The 19,067-nt window shown below is 42.7% G+C and overlaps 1 protein-coding gene across 1 annotated transcript in view; it reads right to left on the minus strand.

Moving 5' to 3' along the window:
• Nucleotides 1–15,647, minus strand: part of LOC115120214 (metabotropic glutamate receptor 7-like) — a 398,512-nt gene extending 382,865 nt beyond the window's left edge. Inside the window, exon 1 of the mRNA XM_065000748.1 lies at nt 14,627–15,647. Coding sequence (XP_064856820.1) covers nt 14,627–15,139 — 513 coding nt within the window. The 5' untranslated portion in view covers nt 15,140–15,647. The remainder of the gene's footprint in view (nt 1–14,626) is intronic.
• Nucleotides 15,648–19,067: the final 3,420 nt, after the last annotated feature.

Below are 19,067 nucleotides of genomic sequence, written 5' to 3' on the forward strand. Positions count from 1 at the left end.
GTATATAGCCTCCACATTGACTCGGTACCGGTAGCCCCTTTATATAGCATCCACATTGACTCTGTACCAGTACCCCCTGTATATAGCCTCCACATTGAATCTGTACCGTAATACCCTGTATATAGCCTCCACATTGACTCGGTACCGGTAGCCCCTGTATATAGCCTCCACATTGACTCTGTACCAGTACCCCCTGTATATAGCCTCCACATTGACTCTGTACCGGTGCCCCCTGTATATAGCCTCCACATTGACTCTGTACCGGTGCCCCCTGTATATAGCCTCCACATTGACTCTGTACTGGTACCTCCCTGTATATAGCCTCCACATGGACTCTGTACCGTAATACCCTGTATATAGACTTCACATTGAATCTGTACCGTAATACCCTGTATATAGCCTCCACATTGAATCTGTACCGTAATACCCTGTATATAGCCTCCACATTGAATCTGTACCGTAATACCCTGTATATAGCCTCCACATTGACTCTGTACCGTAACACCCTGTATATAGCCTCCACATTGAATCTGTACCGTAATACCCTGTATATAGCCTCCACATTGAATCTGTACCGTAATACCCTGTATATAGCCTCCACATTGAATCTGTACCGTAACACCCTGTATATAGCCTCCACATTGACTCTGTACCAGTACCCCCTGTATATAGCCTCCACATTGACTCTGTAGCAGTACCCCCTGTATATAGCCTCCACATTGAATCTGTACCGTAATACCCTGTATATAACCTCCACATTGACTCTGTACTGGTACCCCCTGTATATAGCCTCCACATTGACTCTGTACCGTAATACCCTGTATATAACCCCCACATTGACTCTGTACTGGTACCCCCTGTATATAGCCTCCACTTTGACTCTGTACCGTAATACCCTGTATATAGCCTCCACATTGAATCTGTACCGTAACACCCTGTATATATCCTCCACTTTGACTCTGTACCGTAACACCCTGTATATAGCCTCCACATTGACTCTGTACCGGTACCCCCTGTATATAACCTCCACATTGACTCTGTACTGGTGCCCCCTGTATATAGCCTCCACATTGAATCTGTACCGTAACACCCGGTATATAGCCTCCACATAGACTCTGTACCGTAATACCCTGTATATACCCTCCACATTGACTCTGTACTGGTACCCCCTGTATATAGCCTCCACATTGAATCTGTACCGTAACACCCTGTATATAGCCTCCACATTGACTCTGTACTGGTACCCCCTGTATATAGCCTCCACATTGAATCTGTACCGTAACACCCGGTATATAGCCTCCACATTGACTCTGTACCGTAATACCCTGTATATACCCTCCACATTGACTCTGTACTGGTACCCCCTGTATATAGTCTCCACATTGACTCTGTACCGTAACACCCTGTATATAGCCTCGCTACTGTTATTTTATTGTTGCTCCTTAATTAATTTGTTGTATCTTTTTTCTTTCTTAAAACTGAATTGTTGGTTAAGGGATTTCACTGTAAGGTGAATACCTGTTGGATTCGGTGTATGTGACAAATAACATTTGATTTGAATTTAGAAAAGCGTGTCTGGGTAAGCGTCATCTAATATTTATTAAATATTTTTACCTGGACATTTTCCTTACTGTAGGCTTCTAATTTTAGTCGTAATCTTCACTACACTACTCACTGTATAGTACATGACCTCACATGTGAATCCAACCTTTTGTGACTAGGGGGCAGTATTTTCATTTTTTGAAAAAATAACGTTCCCGTAGTAAATTGAATATGCATATAACTGACAGCTTAGGATAGAAAACACTCTAAAGTTTCCAAAACTGGAAAAATATTGTCTGTGAGTATAACAGAACTGATGTTGCAGGCGAAAGCCTGAGAAAAATCCAATCCGGAAGTGCCCCATGTTTTGAAAGCGCTGCGTTCCAATGAGTCCTTATTGAGCAGTGAATGGGCTATCAACCAGATTACTCTTTCTCCGTATTCCCCAAGGTGTCTACAGCATTGTGACGTAGTTTTACACATTTCTGTTGGAGAATAGCCGTATGCGGCCACATTGAGTAATGTTGATGGCTCCGAGAGAGATTCTCGCGTAAAATACAGAGGTAGCCATTACTCCAATCGGTCCGACCGAAAAACGTATTGTCCCGACGGATATATTATCGAATAGATATTAGAAAAACACCTTGAGGATGGATTCTAAACCACGTTTGCCATGTTTCTGTCGATATTATGGAGCTAATTTGGAATATTTTTCGGCGTTGTGGTGACCGGACGATTTCTCAGCCAAACAAGAACAAACAGAGCTGTTTTGCCTACAAAAATAATATTTTGGGAAAAAAAGGAACATTGGCTATCTAACTGGGAGTCTCGTGAGTGAAAACATCCGAAGTTCATCAAAGGTAAACGATTTAATTTGATTGCTTTTCTGATTTCTGTGACAAGGTTGTCTGCTGCTAGCAAGGCATAATGCTATGCTAGGCTATGATAAACTTACACACATGCTTGTCTAGCGTTGGCTGTAAAGCATATTTTGAAAATCTGAGATGACAGTGTGATTAACAAAAGGCTAAGCTGTGTCTCAATATATTTCATTTGTGATTTTCATGAATAGGAATATTTTCTAGAGATATTTATGTCCGTTGTCAAAGGGTCTGGATACACTGTAACACCTTTTCAACCTTGTTGAGTGAAATGTTTACTGTTACTTTCTACTAGTTTTTTGTTGATGTTAAATTTGTTTCTTCTCAGTTTTGTGTTTTGTCACTTGCTTTGGCATCATAAACATATGTTTGACATGCCAATATATTCAAATCTAATCGATTTGAATTGGAAGAGAGCATGAGCGCAAGAGAGAGAAAGAAAGGAGAAGACAGAGGGAGAGAGGTAGAGAAGAGGGGAGGAGGGGTGAGAAGGATGCTTCTTCACCCAAGCGTTCCCTCCTCAAGGACAGAAGGTCGAGGAGAGACTAATGCTTGGTGGCAGCTCAGTCAACTGGTGAATTCATATAGGCAAACAGCACAGCACAGCACAGTAGTAATAAGGAAAACTCCATACAGACAAGCATCCAGCCAGCGGACTTGTAACCCCACTGAGACTGAACTCTGGAGTCTGATGTGGTCTTTTCATGCAACATGCACATGTAAGAATGAGAGTTTATGAAGGGGGGGTATACCATACTGTGGGTCCTTGTGCAGCACGTGTAGGTACGAGAGATAACAGTCATGTGGGTCCTCGTGCAGCACGTGTAGGTATGAGATAACAGTCATGTGGGTCCTCGTGCAGCACGTGTAGGTATGAGATAACAGTCATGTGGGTCCTCGTGCAGCACGTGTAGGTATGAGATAACAGTCATGTGGGTCCTCGTGCAGCACGTGTAGGTATGAGATAACAGTCATGTGGGTCCTCGTGCAGCACGTGTAGGTATGAGATAACAGTCATGTGGGTCCTCGTGCAGCACGTGTAGGTATGAGATAACAGTCATGTGGGTCCTCGTGCAGCACGTGTAGGTATGAGATAACAGTCATGTGGGTCCTCGTGCAGCACGTGTAGGTATGAGATAACAGTCATGTGGGTCCTCGTGCAGCACGTGTAGGTACGAGAGATAACAGTCATGTGGGTCCTCGTGCAGCACGTGTAGGTATGAGAGATAACAGTCCTGTAGGTCCTCGTGCAGCACGTGTAGGTACGAGATAACAGTCCTGTAGGTCCTCGTGCAGCACGTGCAGGTATGAGAGATAACAGTCATGTGGGTCCTCGTGCAGCACGTGCAGGTATGAGAGATAACAGTCCTGTAGGTCCACGTGCAGCACGTGCAGGTATGAGAGATAACAGTCCTGTAGGTCCTCGTGCAGCACGTGTAGGTACGAGAGATAACAGTCATGTGGGTCCTCGTGCAGCACGTGTAGGTATGAGAGATAACAGTCCTGTAGGTCCTCGTGCAGCACGTGTAGGTACGAGATAACAGTCCTGTAGGTCCTCGTGCAGCACGTGCAGGTATGAGAGATAACAGTCATGTGGGTCCTCGTGCAGCACGTGCAGGTATGAGAGATAACAGTCCTGTAGGTCCTCGTGCAGCACGTGTAGGTATGAGATAACAGTCCTGTAGGTCCTCGTGCAGCACGTGTAGGTATGAGAGATAACAGTCATGTGGGTCCTCGTGCAGCACGTGTAGGTATGAGAGATAACAGTACTGTAGGTCCTCGTGCAGCACGTGTAGGTATGAGAGATAACAGTCCTGTAGGTCCTCGTGCAGCACGTGTAGGTATGAGATAACAGTCCTGTAGGTCCTCGTGCAGCACGTGTAGGTATGAGATAACAGTCCTGTAGGTCCTCGTGCAGCACGTGTAGGTATGAGATAACAGTCCTGTAGGTCCTCGTGCAGCACGTGTAGGTATGAGAGACAACAGTCCTGTAGGTCCTCGTGCAGCACGTGTAGGTATGAGATATAACAGTCCTGTAGGTCCTCGTGCAGCACGTGTAGGTATGAGAGATAACAGTCATGTGGGTCCTCGTGCAGCACGTGTAGGTATGAGAGATAACAGTCACGTGGGTCCTCGTGCAGCACGTGTAGGTATGAGATAACAGTCCTGTAGGTCCTCGTGCAGCACGTGTAGGTATGAGAGATAACAGTCCTGTAGGTCCTCGTGCAGCACGTGTAGGTACGAGAGATAACAGTCATGTGGGTCCTCGTGCAGCACGTGTAGGTATGAGAGATAACAGTGGGTCACTGAATCCATATAAGAAACAATCTGGAGAAACACTTTGGGAAAAGTCAAATCAAATAACTATCAAATCACATATTATTGGTCACATACACGTGATTAGCTGTCAGGAGAATTCTATACTCCTGTTCATGTACCAATTCAATGATGTTACCCTCAGTTTGTTATATCAGGATTTGTAAGATACTGATAGAAATTAAAACAGACAGAGGCCCAGTCTACCACAGTTAAATGTTTATTCACGGGAACGTTCTGACGTGTACAGTACAGGACCTTCAATTTATAGCGACACATATACTTCCACACCAAGCATCAAATCCGCCCGCCAATAGAGCCTAGGGGAGTACGTGAGAATAGTGTCTTCCTACCCTCCCCTAAGATAGGGAGAGACCTGGGTCTGGGAAGTTCTCAGTGTCCCAGCCAAGTTCTCCCCGGATCTGGCTCAGACAGATAGTCTGTTATCAAAACACTAGACACATTGTTCCCAAACGTTGATTCTGACTAAAACCACACACAGTATTATAATATAATCCTCGAATGAGTCTAACACTTACACACATGTGTTATAATAATCTAATGATTCAAATTAAGTTCATACAATCACATGGTATCAGACCTATGGTATCATACAATCACATGGTATCAGACCTATGGTTTCATACAATCACATGGTATCAGACCTATGGTTTCAGACCTATGGTTTCATACAATCACATGGTATCAGACCTATGGTTTCATACCATCACATGGTATCAGACCTATGGTTTCATACCATCACATGGTATCAGACCTATGGTTTCATACAATCACATGGTATCAGACCTATGGTTTCATACCATCACATGGTATCAGACCTATGGTTTCATACCATCACATGGTATCAGACCTATGGTTTCATACCATCACATGGTATCAGACCTATGGTTTCATACCATCACATGGTATCAGACCTATGGTTTCATACCATCACATGGTATCAGACCTATGGTTTCATACCATCACATGGTATCAGACCTATGGATTCAGGACTGCAACATTCTAATCATTTATTAAAACACATTTCCTTATCATTAGCAGATGTTATTGCGGGTGTAGCGAAATGTTTGTGCTTCTAGCTCCGACAGTGTGGAAATATCTATACACAAATCAAAGTAGGAATAAATGAAGACTATATGTAGTCGATGTGAAACGGCTAGCTAGTTAGCGGTGGGGCGCGCTAATAACGTTTCAATCGGTGACATCACTTCCTCTGAGACCTTGAAGTAGTTGTTCCCCTTGCTCTGCAAGGGCCGCGGTTTTTGTGGAGCGATGGGTAACGATGCTTCGTGGGTGTCAGTTGTTGATGTGTGCAGAGGGTCCCTGGTTCGAGCCCAGGTCGGGGCGAGGGGATGGAAGCTATACTGTTACATATATACATACGGACGAGAGTTGTCAGAGCGTAACGGACTAAGATACAGTAGAATAGTATAGAAAAAGCCAACACCAAGAGGGTCAACTGCCTTTTCAGGATAGGCTTACTACAAATGAAATAGAACTCCTGCCAGCACCACTGACTACACCCAGCAGAGAACCGTGCTGAGATCCCCTGCTGTGGGTCTGGACTCTGGAGTAAGTGTTCTCTTCCATTGCAACAGGGGGTCACTGTCTCTGATGTTATCAGGATCAAGGACAGACCTTGGGTTTAATCTTATAACAAGACCACCAGGCTGGAGTCGATATGCTTCTTCTTTTTACAGAGTAAAAGGAGCTTGCGTTATCTCTGGAAGAAACTGTATTGTAGTCATTGGGTGGTAACAGTGAATCGGCTTCATTGTCTCCAAGTAATGAGATTGTTGAATGGAAAAAGCATGAGCTGATGCACATCCAAAGATACTGGAGAGGTGATGAGTAACGGAACAGTAAACTGTGTAGAAATAAAGAGAGAAAGAATGAATGAAAGAAAGAAAGAAAGAAAGAAGGAAGGAAAGAAAGAAAGAAAGAATGAAAGAGAGAAAGAGAGAAAGAGAGAAGGAAAGAATTAAATAATTAAAGAAAGAATTAAAGAAAGAATTAAAGAAAGAAAGAAAGAAAGAAAGACAGAATGAAAGAATGAAAGAGAGAAAGAGAGAAGGAAAGAATGAAAGAGAGAAAGAGAGAAAGAAAGAAAGAACGAAAGAATGAAATAATGAAAGAAATAATGAATGAACGAATGAAAATAAAGAAAGAAAGAAAGTTGCACACTACAGTATATATATATATATGCTCCCAACTGTTTAATGGGTAAAGAGAAAATATGTATTTTGAAAGTACAGTGTTTTGACCACAGCCATATGCAGGAGTCCTATATATCAGTTTACTTTCCCTGACAAAAGGTTGCAGGTACCGATATGCACCAATACTCTTGTGGCATGAAATGATATGATATGATATACACATGAAATGATATGATATACACATGAAATGATATGATATACACATGAAATTATATGATGTGATATACACATGAAATGATATGATATGATATACACATGAAATGATATGATGTGATATACACATGAAATGATATGATATGATATACACATGAAATGATATGATGTGATATACACATGAAATGATATGATATACACATGAAGTGATATGATATGATATACACATGAAATGATATGATATACACATGAAATGATATGATATACACATGAAATGATATGATATACACATGAAATGATATGATGTGATATACACATGAAATGATATGATATGATATACACATGAAATGATATGATGTGATATACACATGACATGATATGATATACACATGAAATGATATGATATGATATACACATGAAATTATATGATGTGATATAGCTAAAATAGCTAAATGTCAGTTCTGGTCTCTCCTCCCTCATACTTTCCTGAAGACATAGAGTCCTGAAGACACAGAGTCCTGAAGGAATAGAGTCCTGAAGAAATAGTCCTAAAGACATAGAATCCTGAAGACATAGAGTCCTGAAGGAAGAGAGTCCTGAAGGAAGAGAGTCCTGAAGACATAGAGTCCTGAAGGAATAGAGTCCTGAAGACAGAGAGTCCTGAAGGAATAGAGTCCTGAAGGAATAGAGTCCTGAAGACATAGAGTCCTGAAGGAATAGAGTCCTGAAGAAAGAGAGTCCTGAAGGAAGAGAGTTCTAAAGACATAGAGTCCTGAAGGAATAGAGTCCTGAAGGAAGAGAGTCCTGATGGAAGAGAGTCCTGAAGACATAGAGTCCTGAAGGAAGAGTGTTCTAAAGACAGAGAGTCCTGAAGACAGAGAGTCCTGAAGGAAGAGAGTTCTAAAGACAGAGAGTCCTGAAGACAGAGAGTCCTGAAGGAAGAGAGTCCTGAAGACAGAGAGTCCTGAAGGAATAGAGTCCTGAAGACAGAGAGTCCTGAAGGAAGAGAGTCCTGAAGGAAGAGAGTCCTGAAGACAGAGAGTCCTGAAGGAAGAGAGTCCTGAAGGAAGAGAGTCCTGAAGACAGAGAGTCCTGAAGGAAGAGAGTCCTGAAGGAAGAGAGTCCTGAAGGAAGAGAGTCCTGAAGGAATAGAGTCCTGAAGACAGAGAGTCCTGAAGGAATAGAGTCCTGAAGGAATAGAGTCCTGAAGACAGAGAGTCCTGAAGGAAGAGAGTCCTGAAGACATAGAGTCCTGAAGGAATAGAGTCCTGAAGGAAGAGAGTCCTGAAGACAGAGAGTCCTGAAGGAAGAGAGTCCTGAAGGAAGAGAGTCCTGAAGACAGAGAGTCCTGAAGGAAGAGAGTCCTGAAGGAAGAGAGTCCTGAAGGAAGAGAGTCCTGAAGGAAGAGAGTCCTGAAGGAATAGAGTCCTGAAGACAGAGAGTCCTGAAGGAAGAGAGTCCTGAAGACATAGAGTCCTGAAGGAATAGAGTCCTGAAGGAAGAGAGTCCTGAAGACAGAGAGTCCTGAAGGAAGAGAGTCCTGAAGGAATAGAGTCCTGAAGACAGAGAGTCCTGAAGGAAGAGAGTCCTGAAGACAGAGAGTCCTGAAGGAAGAGAGTCCTGAAGGAAGAGAGTCCTGAAGGAAGAGAGTCCTGAAGGAAGAGAGTTCTAAAGACATAGAGTCCTGAAGGAAGAGAATCCTGAAGGAATAGAGTCCTGAAGACATAGAGTCCTTAAGACATAGAGTCCTGAAGACAGAGAGTCCTGAAGAAAACGCTAGATCACTACACTCTCACTCTGGGATACTTCACAGTGACACTACCTGTGTGTGTGTGTGTGTGTGTGTGTGTGTGTGTGTGTCTACCTAATGCAGAAACAGAGGACTGTGTCCCCTGAGTTTCACTGGGCATCACATCCTGAGGTAAGGAGAAAATAACCTCACCAACCTCCCCAAAACGAAATAAAGATAACATCTTGTCTTTCCCTCCGGAGGCTGGCTGCTGAGGGTGAAAGTTACGAGGGGTTCCCCACACTCAAGACTCTTCCTACACAACGGCCGTGTCGCAAATGGAACCCTATTCCTTATGTTGTGTACTACTAGTAGTGCACTATTTAGGGGACAATGTGCCATTTGGGAAACATCCACTGCCCACACAAGGTGCCTGTCCACATTACTCTTCTGTTCTTGATGCCAGGGAGTGTAACAGCACCCTGAGGTAGTACCCTTTACCCTTGTCTGACTGGCAGACACAGCCCCAGTTCACACTCACACACGTGGACACACAGACTCACACACACACAGACTCACACACACACACACACACACACACACACACACACACACACACACACACACACACACACACACACACACAGTCTCTCTCACACACACGCACACACACACACACACGGCCTCACACAGACACACACACACACACACACACACACACACACGGTCTCACACAGACACACACACACACACAAGGACACACACACCTCAACAATGTCAGCAGCAGGCTTTCTGCTAGACAGACATACAAAAGGACTGCCCTGGCATGAGTGGTGTGTAAAAATGTAAATGTCAAATTTAAGGCACCACTACTTTTCATTTTATACCTCAGAATAGTAACACTAATAAAAAACTCTGAATTGTGATACTGATAAAAAAAACTCTGAATATTATTTATACTGTAAATACTCTGAATAGTCATACAAATATACAACTCTGAAAAGTAATACTAAAAATAAATACGATCTTGGTAATACTAATATCAATACTCTGTTAGTAATACTAATATCAATACTATGAATAGTAATAATTATACACTGAACACACATATATTCTTTACGATTTTTTCCAACTTCCCGATTTTTCCAACCAATTTGTTTACATCCCTGTTAGTGAGCATTTTCCCTTAGCTTATTGAACAGCACAATCATTACACAGGTGCATCTTGTGCTGGTGACAATAAAAGGCCACTCTAAAATGTGCAGTTTTGTCACACAACACAATGCCACAGATGCCTCAAGTTTTGAAGGAGCAGTGCAATTGCATTGCCCGACAGCAGGAATGTCCACAAGCTCTGTTACCAGAGAATTTTATGTTAATTTATATACCATAAGCTACCTCCCACATCGTTGTAGAAAATATTTGCAGCACGTACAACTGGCCTCACAAATGCTGACCACGTTTAACCACTCCAGCCGAGGACTTCCACATCCGGCTTCTTCACCTGCGAGGATCGTCTGAGACCAGTCACCCGGACAGTTGATGAAACTGAGAAGTATTTCCGTCTGTAACAAAGCCCCTTATTGTGGGAGGGGGGGGGGCATTATGATTGGCTAGCCTTGCTCCCCAGTGGGTGGGCCTGGCTCCCAAGTGGGGGGGGGGGCATTATGATTGGCTAGCCTTGCTCCCCAGTGGGTGGGCCTGGCTCCCAAGGGGCTGCACCGCTACCCATGTGAAATCTGTAGATTAGGGCCAAATTTATTTAAATTGATTGATTTCCTTATATGAACTGTAACTCATTGCAATTGTTGCATTTATATTTTTATTCAGTATAGATATAAATAGATGAATAATTTATTATTTCAAATGTAAAAGAAAAGTAGCTTCAACATCTTAATTAACTTGTCTGAAATGAATGGACTGTACTCATACAAATGGCAGAAACAGACCTTGGAGTAACAAGGCACACTCTACTAAATAACAAACCACAGATACTTATATTCTCATCGTAACACATGGAGTTATACTGTCATCATGACATATGAAGTTATACTGTCATCATGACATATGAAGTTATACTGTCATCATGACATATGAAGTTACACTGTCATCATGACATATGCAGTTACACTGTCATCATGACATATGAAGTTATACTGTCATCATGACATATGGAGTTATACTGTCATCATGACATATCATGTCATCATGACATATGAAGTTACACTGTCATCATGACATATGAAGTTACACTGTCATCATGACATATGAAGTTATACTGTCATCATGACATATGGAGTTATACTGTCATCATGACATATGAAGTTACACTGTCATCATGACATATGAAGTTACACTGTCATCATGACATATGAAGTTATACTGTCATCATGACATATGCAGAGTGGAGCAGTGGGACTGGGACTGCATTAGCATCAAGCCCTCAGAACAACATGAAGACACTGTGTGCTCCTGCTGCTGCTAATATGATTCCCAGTTACAATGAAACAACCCGATTTAGACCGACGAATGAGAGGAGCAGGAAAGTACTACGCAGAAAACTGCTTCCTGAAATCGAGGGGAAAACATCACCGCGATAACACTGTAAACACAGGTCCATTGGTATAGTGATGGAATAGGGTTTTGTGTTCCGCTGCTGACAACATGCGGAGACATTAGCTGGGTAATGAACCTGCAAACAGCTGTGTATCTGTAGGGATGAGTTCATATCGGTGAGTTTTCTATCAGTGAAACAATAACGAAGAAGAGAAATGCTTCTCTGTATATCTCTGGGGTGCATAGGGATACGCTGGATGAAAACAGATGATTTTCCCATTAGAAATGTAATGTCCCCATAAGCCCATGACTATTGCAACCCCTATAGGCATGCGTGCAGGCTTAATGCCCATATTGATACACTGGCTGACAAGCAATGCTTTCCCATTCAAATGTAAATGTTACTCCCATGTCTAGGCCTGTGTGTTCCCATGTCTGTATTCCCATGTCTATGTGGCATTTCAAAATTGAAAATGCGCAGAACTCTGAATGTCCGGGATATTGGGTGTATTCAGTGAAATGAATACAGAGTGTTTTGCCCTAGTGAACACGGCCCGGAATACGAGAGAGCAGAGGGTGCACAGCGGTGTTGTGGCGGTACAGAGCTGTCCATTCAGCACCCTGCCATATGAATGTCCCACAACGCTGTGCCCTACCAGCCACACGGTCAGAATATGAGAGCAGTAGAGTGGTGATGGAAAAGGAAGGAGCTGTCCTCTCAGCACCAAGCCCTGCTGAAGCCATGTGGAGGCTCGCGGTGCTGGATAAGGAAGGAGCTGTCCTCTCAGCACCAAGCCCTGCTGAAGCCATGTGGAGGCGAGCGGTGCTGGAAAAGTAAGGGGCTGTCCTTTCAGCACCAAGCCCTGCTGAAGCCATGTGGAGGCTAGCGGTGCTGGAAAAGGAAGGAGCTGTCCTCTCAGCACCAAGCCCTGCTGAAGCCATGTGGATGCTAGCGGTGCTGGAAAAGGAAGGAGCTGTCCTCTCAGCACCAAGCCCTGCTGAAGCCATGTGGAGGCTAGCGGTGCTGGAAAAGGAAGGAGCTGTCCTTTCAGCACCAAGCCCTGCTGAAGCCATGTGGAGGCTCGCGGTGCTGGATAAGGAAGGAGCTGTCCTCTCAGCACCAAGCCCTGCTGAAGCCATGTGGAGGCTAGCTAGCGGTGCTGGATAAGGAAGGAGCTGTCCTCTCAGCACCAAGCCCTGCTGAAGCCATGTGGAGGCTAGCTAGGGTTGCTGGATAAGGAAGGAGCTGTCCTCTCAGCACCAAGCCCTGCTGAAGCCATGTGGAGGCTAGCGGTGCTGGATAAGGAAGGAGCTGTCCTCTCAGCACCAAGCCCTGCTGAAGCCATGTGGAGGCTAGCGGTGCTGGATAAGGAAGGAGCTGTCCTCTCAGCACCAAGCCCTGCTGAAGCCATGTGGAGGCTAGCTAGCGGTGCTGGATAAGGAAGGAGCTGTCCTCTCAGCACCAAGCCCTGCTGAAGCCATGTGGAGGCTAGCTAGCGGTGCTGGATAAGGAAGGAGCTGTCCTCTCAGCACCAAGCCCTGCTGAAGCCATGTGGAGGCTAGCGGTGCTGGATAAGGAAGGAGCTGTCCTCTCAGCACCAGGCCCTGCTGCTAAACCACTGTTGCTGCAGCCAGATGTCTTCTAACAGTATAATTATCGATTTGACAAATGAGCTGACAGCCACTTCAATCTAACAACTTTAAAGCTGAACTTGGTTTCTCCAACGCATTTTGTATTCACTATTTCCATTTTTTTTGTTTTTACATTTATTTAACCAAGAAAAGCCCATTGAGACCCAGAGTCTCTTTTTCAACCTGGCCAAGAAGGAAGCAACAATCAATACATTACAGAATGAAAACATACAACAACATGATCCAGCCTAAAATAAAGCATTTTTCCACTCTTCTGTAACAGAGTCTCCCATCAACATTTTAAATCCATTCAGAGGCACTAACATATCTAGAGGAAGCATCACTAACATATCTAGAGGAAGCATCACTAACATATCTAGAGGAAGCATCACTAACATATCTAGAGGAAGCATCACTAACATATCTAGAGGAAGCATCACTAACATATCTAGAGGAAGCATCACTAACATATCTAGAGGAAGCATCACTAACATATCTAGAGGAAGCATCACTAACATATCCAGAGGAAGCATCACTAACACATCTAGATGAAGCATCACTAACATATCTAGAGGAAGCATCACTAACATATCTAGAGGAAGCATCACTAACATATCTAGAGGAAGCATCACTAACATATCCAGATGAAGCATGGATTGTAGACTATTCCATTCAGAGGCACTAACATATCTAGATGAAGCATCACTAACACATCTAGATGAAGCATCACTAACATATCTAGAGGAAGCATCACTAACATATCTAGAGGAAGCATCACTAACATATCTACATGAAGCATGGGTTGTAGACTATTCCATTCAGAGGCACTAACACATCTAGATGAAGCATGGGTTGTAGACTATTCCATTCAGAGGCACTAACATATCCAGATGAAGCATCACTAACATATCCAGATGAAGCATGGGTTGTAGACTATTCCATTCAGAGACACTAACATCTCTAGATGAAGCATGGGTTGTAGGCTATTCCATTCAGTAGCACTAACATATCTAGATGAAACATGGATTGTAGACTATTCCATCCGTCTGGTGCACAAGAAGAGAAGGCAGTCTTGCCTAATACTGTGAATGTCCTGGGGACTTTAAGTAGCAACCACCTGGGAGACCGGGTACGGTAACTGCTGGTGGTGAAGTAGACCAGACTACTAGATAAAAATGTTTGAAATCAATGTATCTGCATACCAGCATTACACAACTTTACAGGAAACGTCTTTCCCTGTGGTATCTCAAGCATGCAACAACATCACACGTCTCAAACCCTTGAGGGGGAGCACACATACCAGCAACAGTGTGTTGACATCAATTTTCTCAAAGATATGGATCTCCATTTTAATTTATATCGGGTGTAAATTCTGTCCATTATGGAATCTGAAATATCAGTGAGAACCACATCATTCGCTCCATGTGATTGTGACTTTGGAAACAGAACAGACAGGAAGTACAGCGTTTTGGTCTCTCTCTCTCTCTCTCTCTCTCTCTCTCTCTCTCTCTCTCTCTCTCTCTCTCTCTCTCTCATTATAACACATGTTTTAAGTCTGTTTAATTCTTATCACCACTCACCTGAAAGAGACGTAATATGTTCGCCACCATGATTGATACAGAACTCGCTGAAGCTCCAATCACTCCAACAACTTTCTCTGGCTTGACGAACACTGGTGGCTCACCGTTCAAACACCTCACGTCCGAAGTGTCTTTTTGGATGAGTGCCTGCACAAAAGTCAGAGACTGCTCCAGAGCATAGGTATCCCTAGAACACGTATCGAGCACCCGGGCACCTAGGGTGATATTGGGCAAAAGCTCGTCATCACTGTTGATTTGATCCAAGGCGTACATCATAGCTTCGAGGCGGTGGATCCCGTTCTCTTTCTTGATGTCGCCACACGGTTCCCCCGGGATCCCCCGGGCGTGCACAGGGAAGAGGCCACCCAGGGTCAGGTCTCCCTCCATTCTTATGGAATGCGGTGCGTAAATTTCCTGCGATGCTGTAAGGTCGAATAGAGCTTTCATCACCCACAACACTTGCCACGTAAAGCAGGGTTTGTTCAGAACCACACCACCACTATGCCTGGCCATGGTCCTTCTCTATCTCTTTCTCTCCCTCCTGCCTCCTCCGACTTCGATTCAGAAGAAAAGACCAGATTCACTGAGGCACTTTTAAAAAATTATACTTCTATGAAATCAAGGTGATATATCGTCCAAAGTAAGTCCATGTGTAGAAAAAAATTGTGCAGGTGTGCAGATTATTCTGGTTTAGGCTACCGACGGGTTTAACAATGCCTTATTCCTTCTAAATGTGCGCACAAATGCCGAGAAGCAGAGTACCGTTCACACAGTCGCTTGTTGCTTGGACACCCATTCCGGGTTTCAATTGGAGTCGATATTCAATAAAGAACACCAGCCACTGTGGGAAGAATGTAAACGCTACTAATCATAACTCATTTTCTACAGAGCGTACGAGGAAGTGCCGTTGATAATCCGCCGTTGAAATCGTGAATCACCACCCAGCTCTCACAGTGCACTGATGTCATACTTCCACAACGAATACCTAAACATTAATGAATAGTTTGAAAACCAGGGGGAAATCAACGAATCTTCCAGAAATAGAAGACCGAAAAGTTGTGTTTCGTGTTTTAATTCACAGGCAGTCCATCACAGGAGCACACAGCGTGATGATAACGGAAATGCGTTCTAAATAGATCCAGCTAGGGGTAGCCGAGCCTCCCGTTTAATTCAAATGCGGCTGAATCTTTGGTGAAAGTAATCTCTTTTCCGTTGTTGGTCCCTTAGAAATGCCTCACTTGGATGGAGAGGAGCGGAGACAATACACGTATCTCCCACTGAGTGCTAACGGAGGGAATGATGCCTGCTCTCCCTCTCTCTCTCTCTCCCTCTCTCCTCCCTCATGCTCTCTCTCTCTATCTTTCGCTCTTTCTCGCTCTTTCTCAATTCAATTCAGAGGTTTTATTTGTATGGGAAGCAAATGGAAAAAAATTTAACATAAAAACTACAAAGCAAATTAATAAAATCAAAGACAAAAAAACAATCAGACATTACCAGTATACATTACATACACAAAACGTTTCAAGATAATAAAGTTGAAAAGATTATATTATTAGCGGTTACAAATGTAATACAGTCTAACATTTAAAATACAACGTTGTGACAATGTGCCAATAGTAGAATGCACCTTGGTGTTTCTGTTTTAACTGTCCTTGTGGCAGCAGTTCACACATCTTGCTGCTGTTATTACTTACTTCACCTCATAGATATAGGAGAGGGTCTGTATAATCTGGGTGAAATATGTCTGTCTCTAATACGTTCATACATTTGGCAGGAGGTTAGTAAACGCAGCTCAGTTTCCACCTCATTTTGTGGTCAAGTGTGCACATAGCCTGTCTTCTCTTGAGAGCCAGGTCTGCCTATTGCAGTCTCTCCCTCAATAGCAATGCTATGATCATTGAGTCTGTAGTCAAATGTTTTCTTAGTTTTGGGTCAGTCAAGTGTCTCTCTCTCTCTCTCTCTCTCTCTCTCTCTCTCAATTCAATTCAAGGAGCTTTATTGGCATGGGAAACATATGATAACATTGCCTTAGCAAGTGAGGTAGATAATATACAAAAGTGAAAAAACTGAGAGAAAGAGAGAAAGACAGAGAGAAAAAGTGAGAGAATGAGAGAGACAGAGTGAGAGAAAGAGACAGAAAGAGAGCGAGAACGAGACAGAGAGAGCAAGAGACAGACAGAAAGAGAGCAAGAGACAGACAGAAAGAGAGCAAGAGACAGAGAAAGAGAAAGAGAGAGAGAGAGAGAGCGAGAGAGAGAGAGAGAGAGAGAGAGAGAAAGAAAGAAAGAGAGAGAGAAAGAAAGAGAGAGAGAGAGAGAAAGAGTGAGAGACAAAGTGAGAGAAAGAGCGAGAGGCAGAGAGAGAGAGACAGAGAGAAAAAGAGAGAGAGAGACAGAGAGACAGAGAGACACAGAGACACAGAGAGAGAGAGAGAGAAAAAGAGAGAAAGAGAGAGAGAGAGAGAGAGAGAGAGAGAGAGAGAAAGCGAAAAAGAGAAAAAGAGAGACAGAGACAGAGAACATTACAGCGGGCATTTCAAGTCTACTGCCCATTTTTCTTTTCAACCCAGGGGCTAGATCTTTGATCAGGAGAAATGAGTAATAAAAATCGATGTTAGGAATCCATAATGATTACGCTCGTGTAGCCTAGGCTACCAGGGAAAACCTGATGTACCATACAGTGTTTGTTGAGCGTAGGAGGCTACCTAATTCTGTTGCAGCTTTATTCAAGCTATTGCCGACTATGCAAGCATGCATGGTTGCTATATTTCGCACAGACGCACACACACACATACACACACACACAAAGAGAGTGTGAGAGTGAGAGAGCACACACACACACAAAGAGAGTGTGAGAGTGAGAGAGCACACACACACACACGCACACACACACACACACACACACACACACACACACACACACACACACACACACACACACACACACACACACACACACACACACACACACACACACACACACACATACACAAGCTACACAAGTCACTGATTCCATTATTTAAAACATATATACATTTATTCCCCATTCTTTGTTGATAGTTTCTAGTTGAAACAAGGAAAGATGATTTTTGATGATTTTTGCAGGTGGTATTACTGCTTGTTATGCACTTTAGTTTGATAATGGCCTTAACAAGTATCAGGTAGACTACAGAGAAAAACCCAGACACCCAGAAGATCATCTTAGAAACATGCTTTTGTCCATAATCCTTAATCCATAATCCTTAATCCAATCCATAATCCTTAATCCATAATCCTTAATCCTTAATCCTTAATCCATAATCCATAATCCTTAATCCTTAATCCATAATCCATAATCCTTAATCCATAATCCTTAATCCTTAATCCTTAATCCATAATCCTTAATCCATAATCCATAATAAATCCTTAATTCCATAATCCATAATCCTTAATCCTTAATCCATAATCCTTAATCCTTAATCCTTAATCCTTAATCCATAATCCTTAATCATTAATCCTTAATCCTTAATCCTTATTTCATAATCCTTAATCCATAATCCTTAATCCCTTAATCCATAATCCTTAATCCTTAATCCATAATCCTTAATCCATAATCCTTAATTCATAATCCTTAATCCATAATCCTTAATCCTTAATCCATAATCCTTAATCCTTAATCCTTAATCCTTAATCCTTAATCCTTAATTCATAATCCATAATCCTTAATCCTTAATCCTTAATCCTTAATCCTTAATCCTTAATCCTTAATCCATAATCCTTAATCCTTAATCCTTAATCCATTGCACAAGAAGAATGTCCTCTCACATTTTGACAAAGGATCATAAGTACTGGACATACATAATGACAGACTTTAGCATAATGGTACATTACGCTGACAGGTAATGACAGGTAATGAAGAACTCACACCTTCTTTTTTTTTTTACCTTTTCAATGATGTCACCTTTGTTGCCAACACAACGGATTCAAGCAGTATTCAAAAAAAAAAAACATTTTACTCAACAAATCGTGATATAATGTCTTGCTCTTGGCATCTAATCAAGGAATATGAATACCTATCTGCTGCAGTTGAGCGTTCAATTACAATGTATACCAGGTTTTCAAATAAAAAGGTCAAAGGAACTTGGGAAAATCGTACTTTTAACCGGGGCACTAATTTAATGCATAACTTAAGAACACAAGAACCCTTCTACACAACATGATTGATGGGTTGTGCTGGATCGTTGGCTGACATCTCCGTGCATAAAATGAAATATATCCCATTATTAATCATGAGAAATATCTCAAGGAAAGCCAATCAGCTCTCCTGGTAGACTTTACGGAGCTCCACACAGAAACGCGATTGATGGATTCTAGACACTAAAACGCTATTGTAGTTTTCTGAAAGCATGGTTCTTGTGAGAAATGCTTTTTTAAAATGTTATTTAGGTGACACATTCTCCCTG

This window comes from Oncorhynchus nerka, linkage group LG15 (assembly GCF_034236695.1).
Source record: "Oncorhynchus nerka isolate Pitt River linkage group LG15, Oner_Uvic_2.0, whole genome shotgun sequence".
In the NCBI taxonomy this organism is placed as follows: domain Eukaryota; kingdom Metazoa; phylum Chordata; class Actinopteri; order Salmoniformes; family Salmonidae; genus Oncorhynchus; species Oncorhynchus nerka.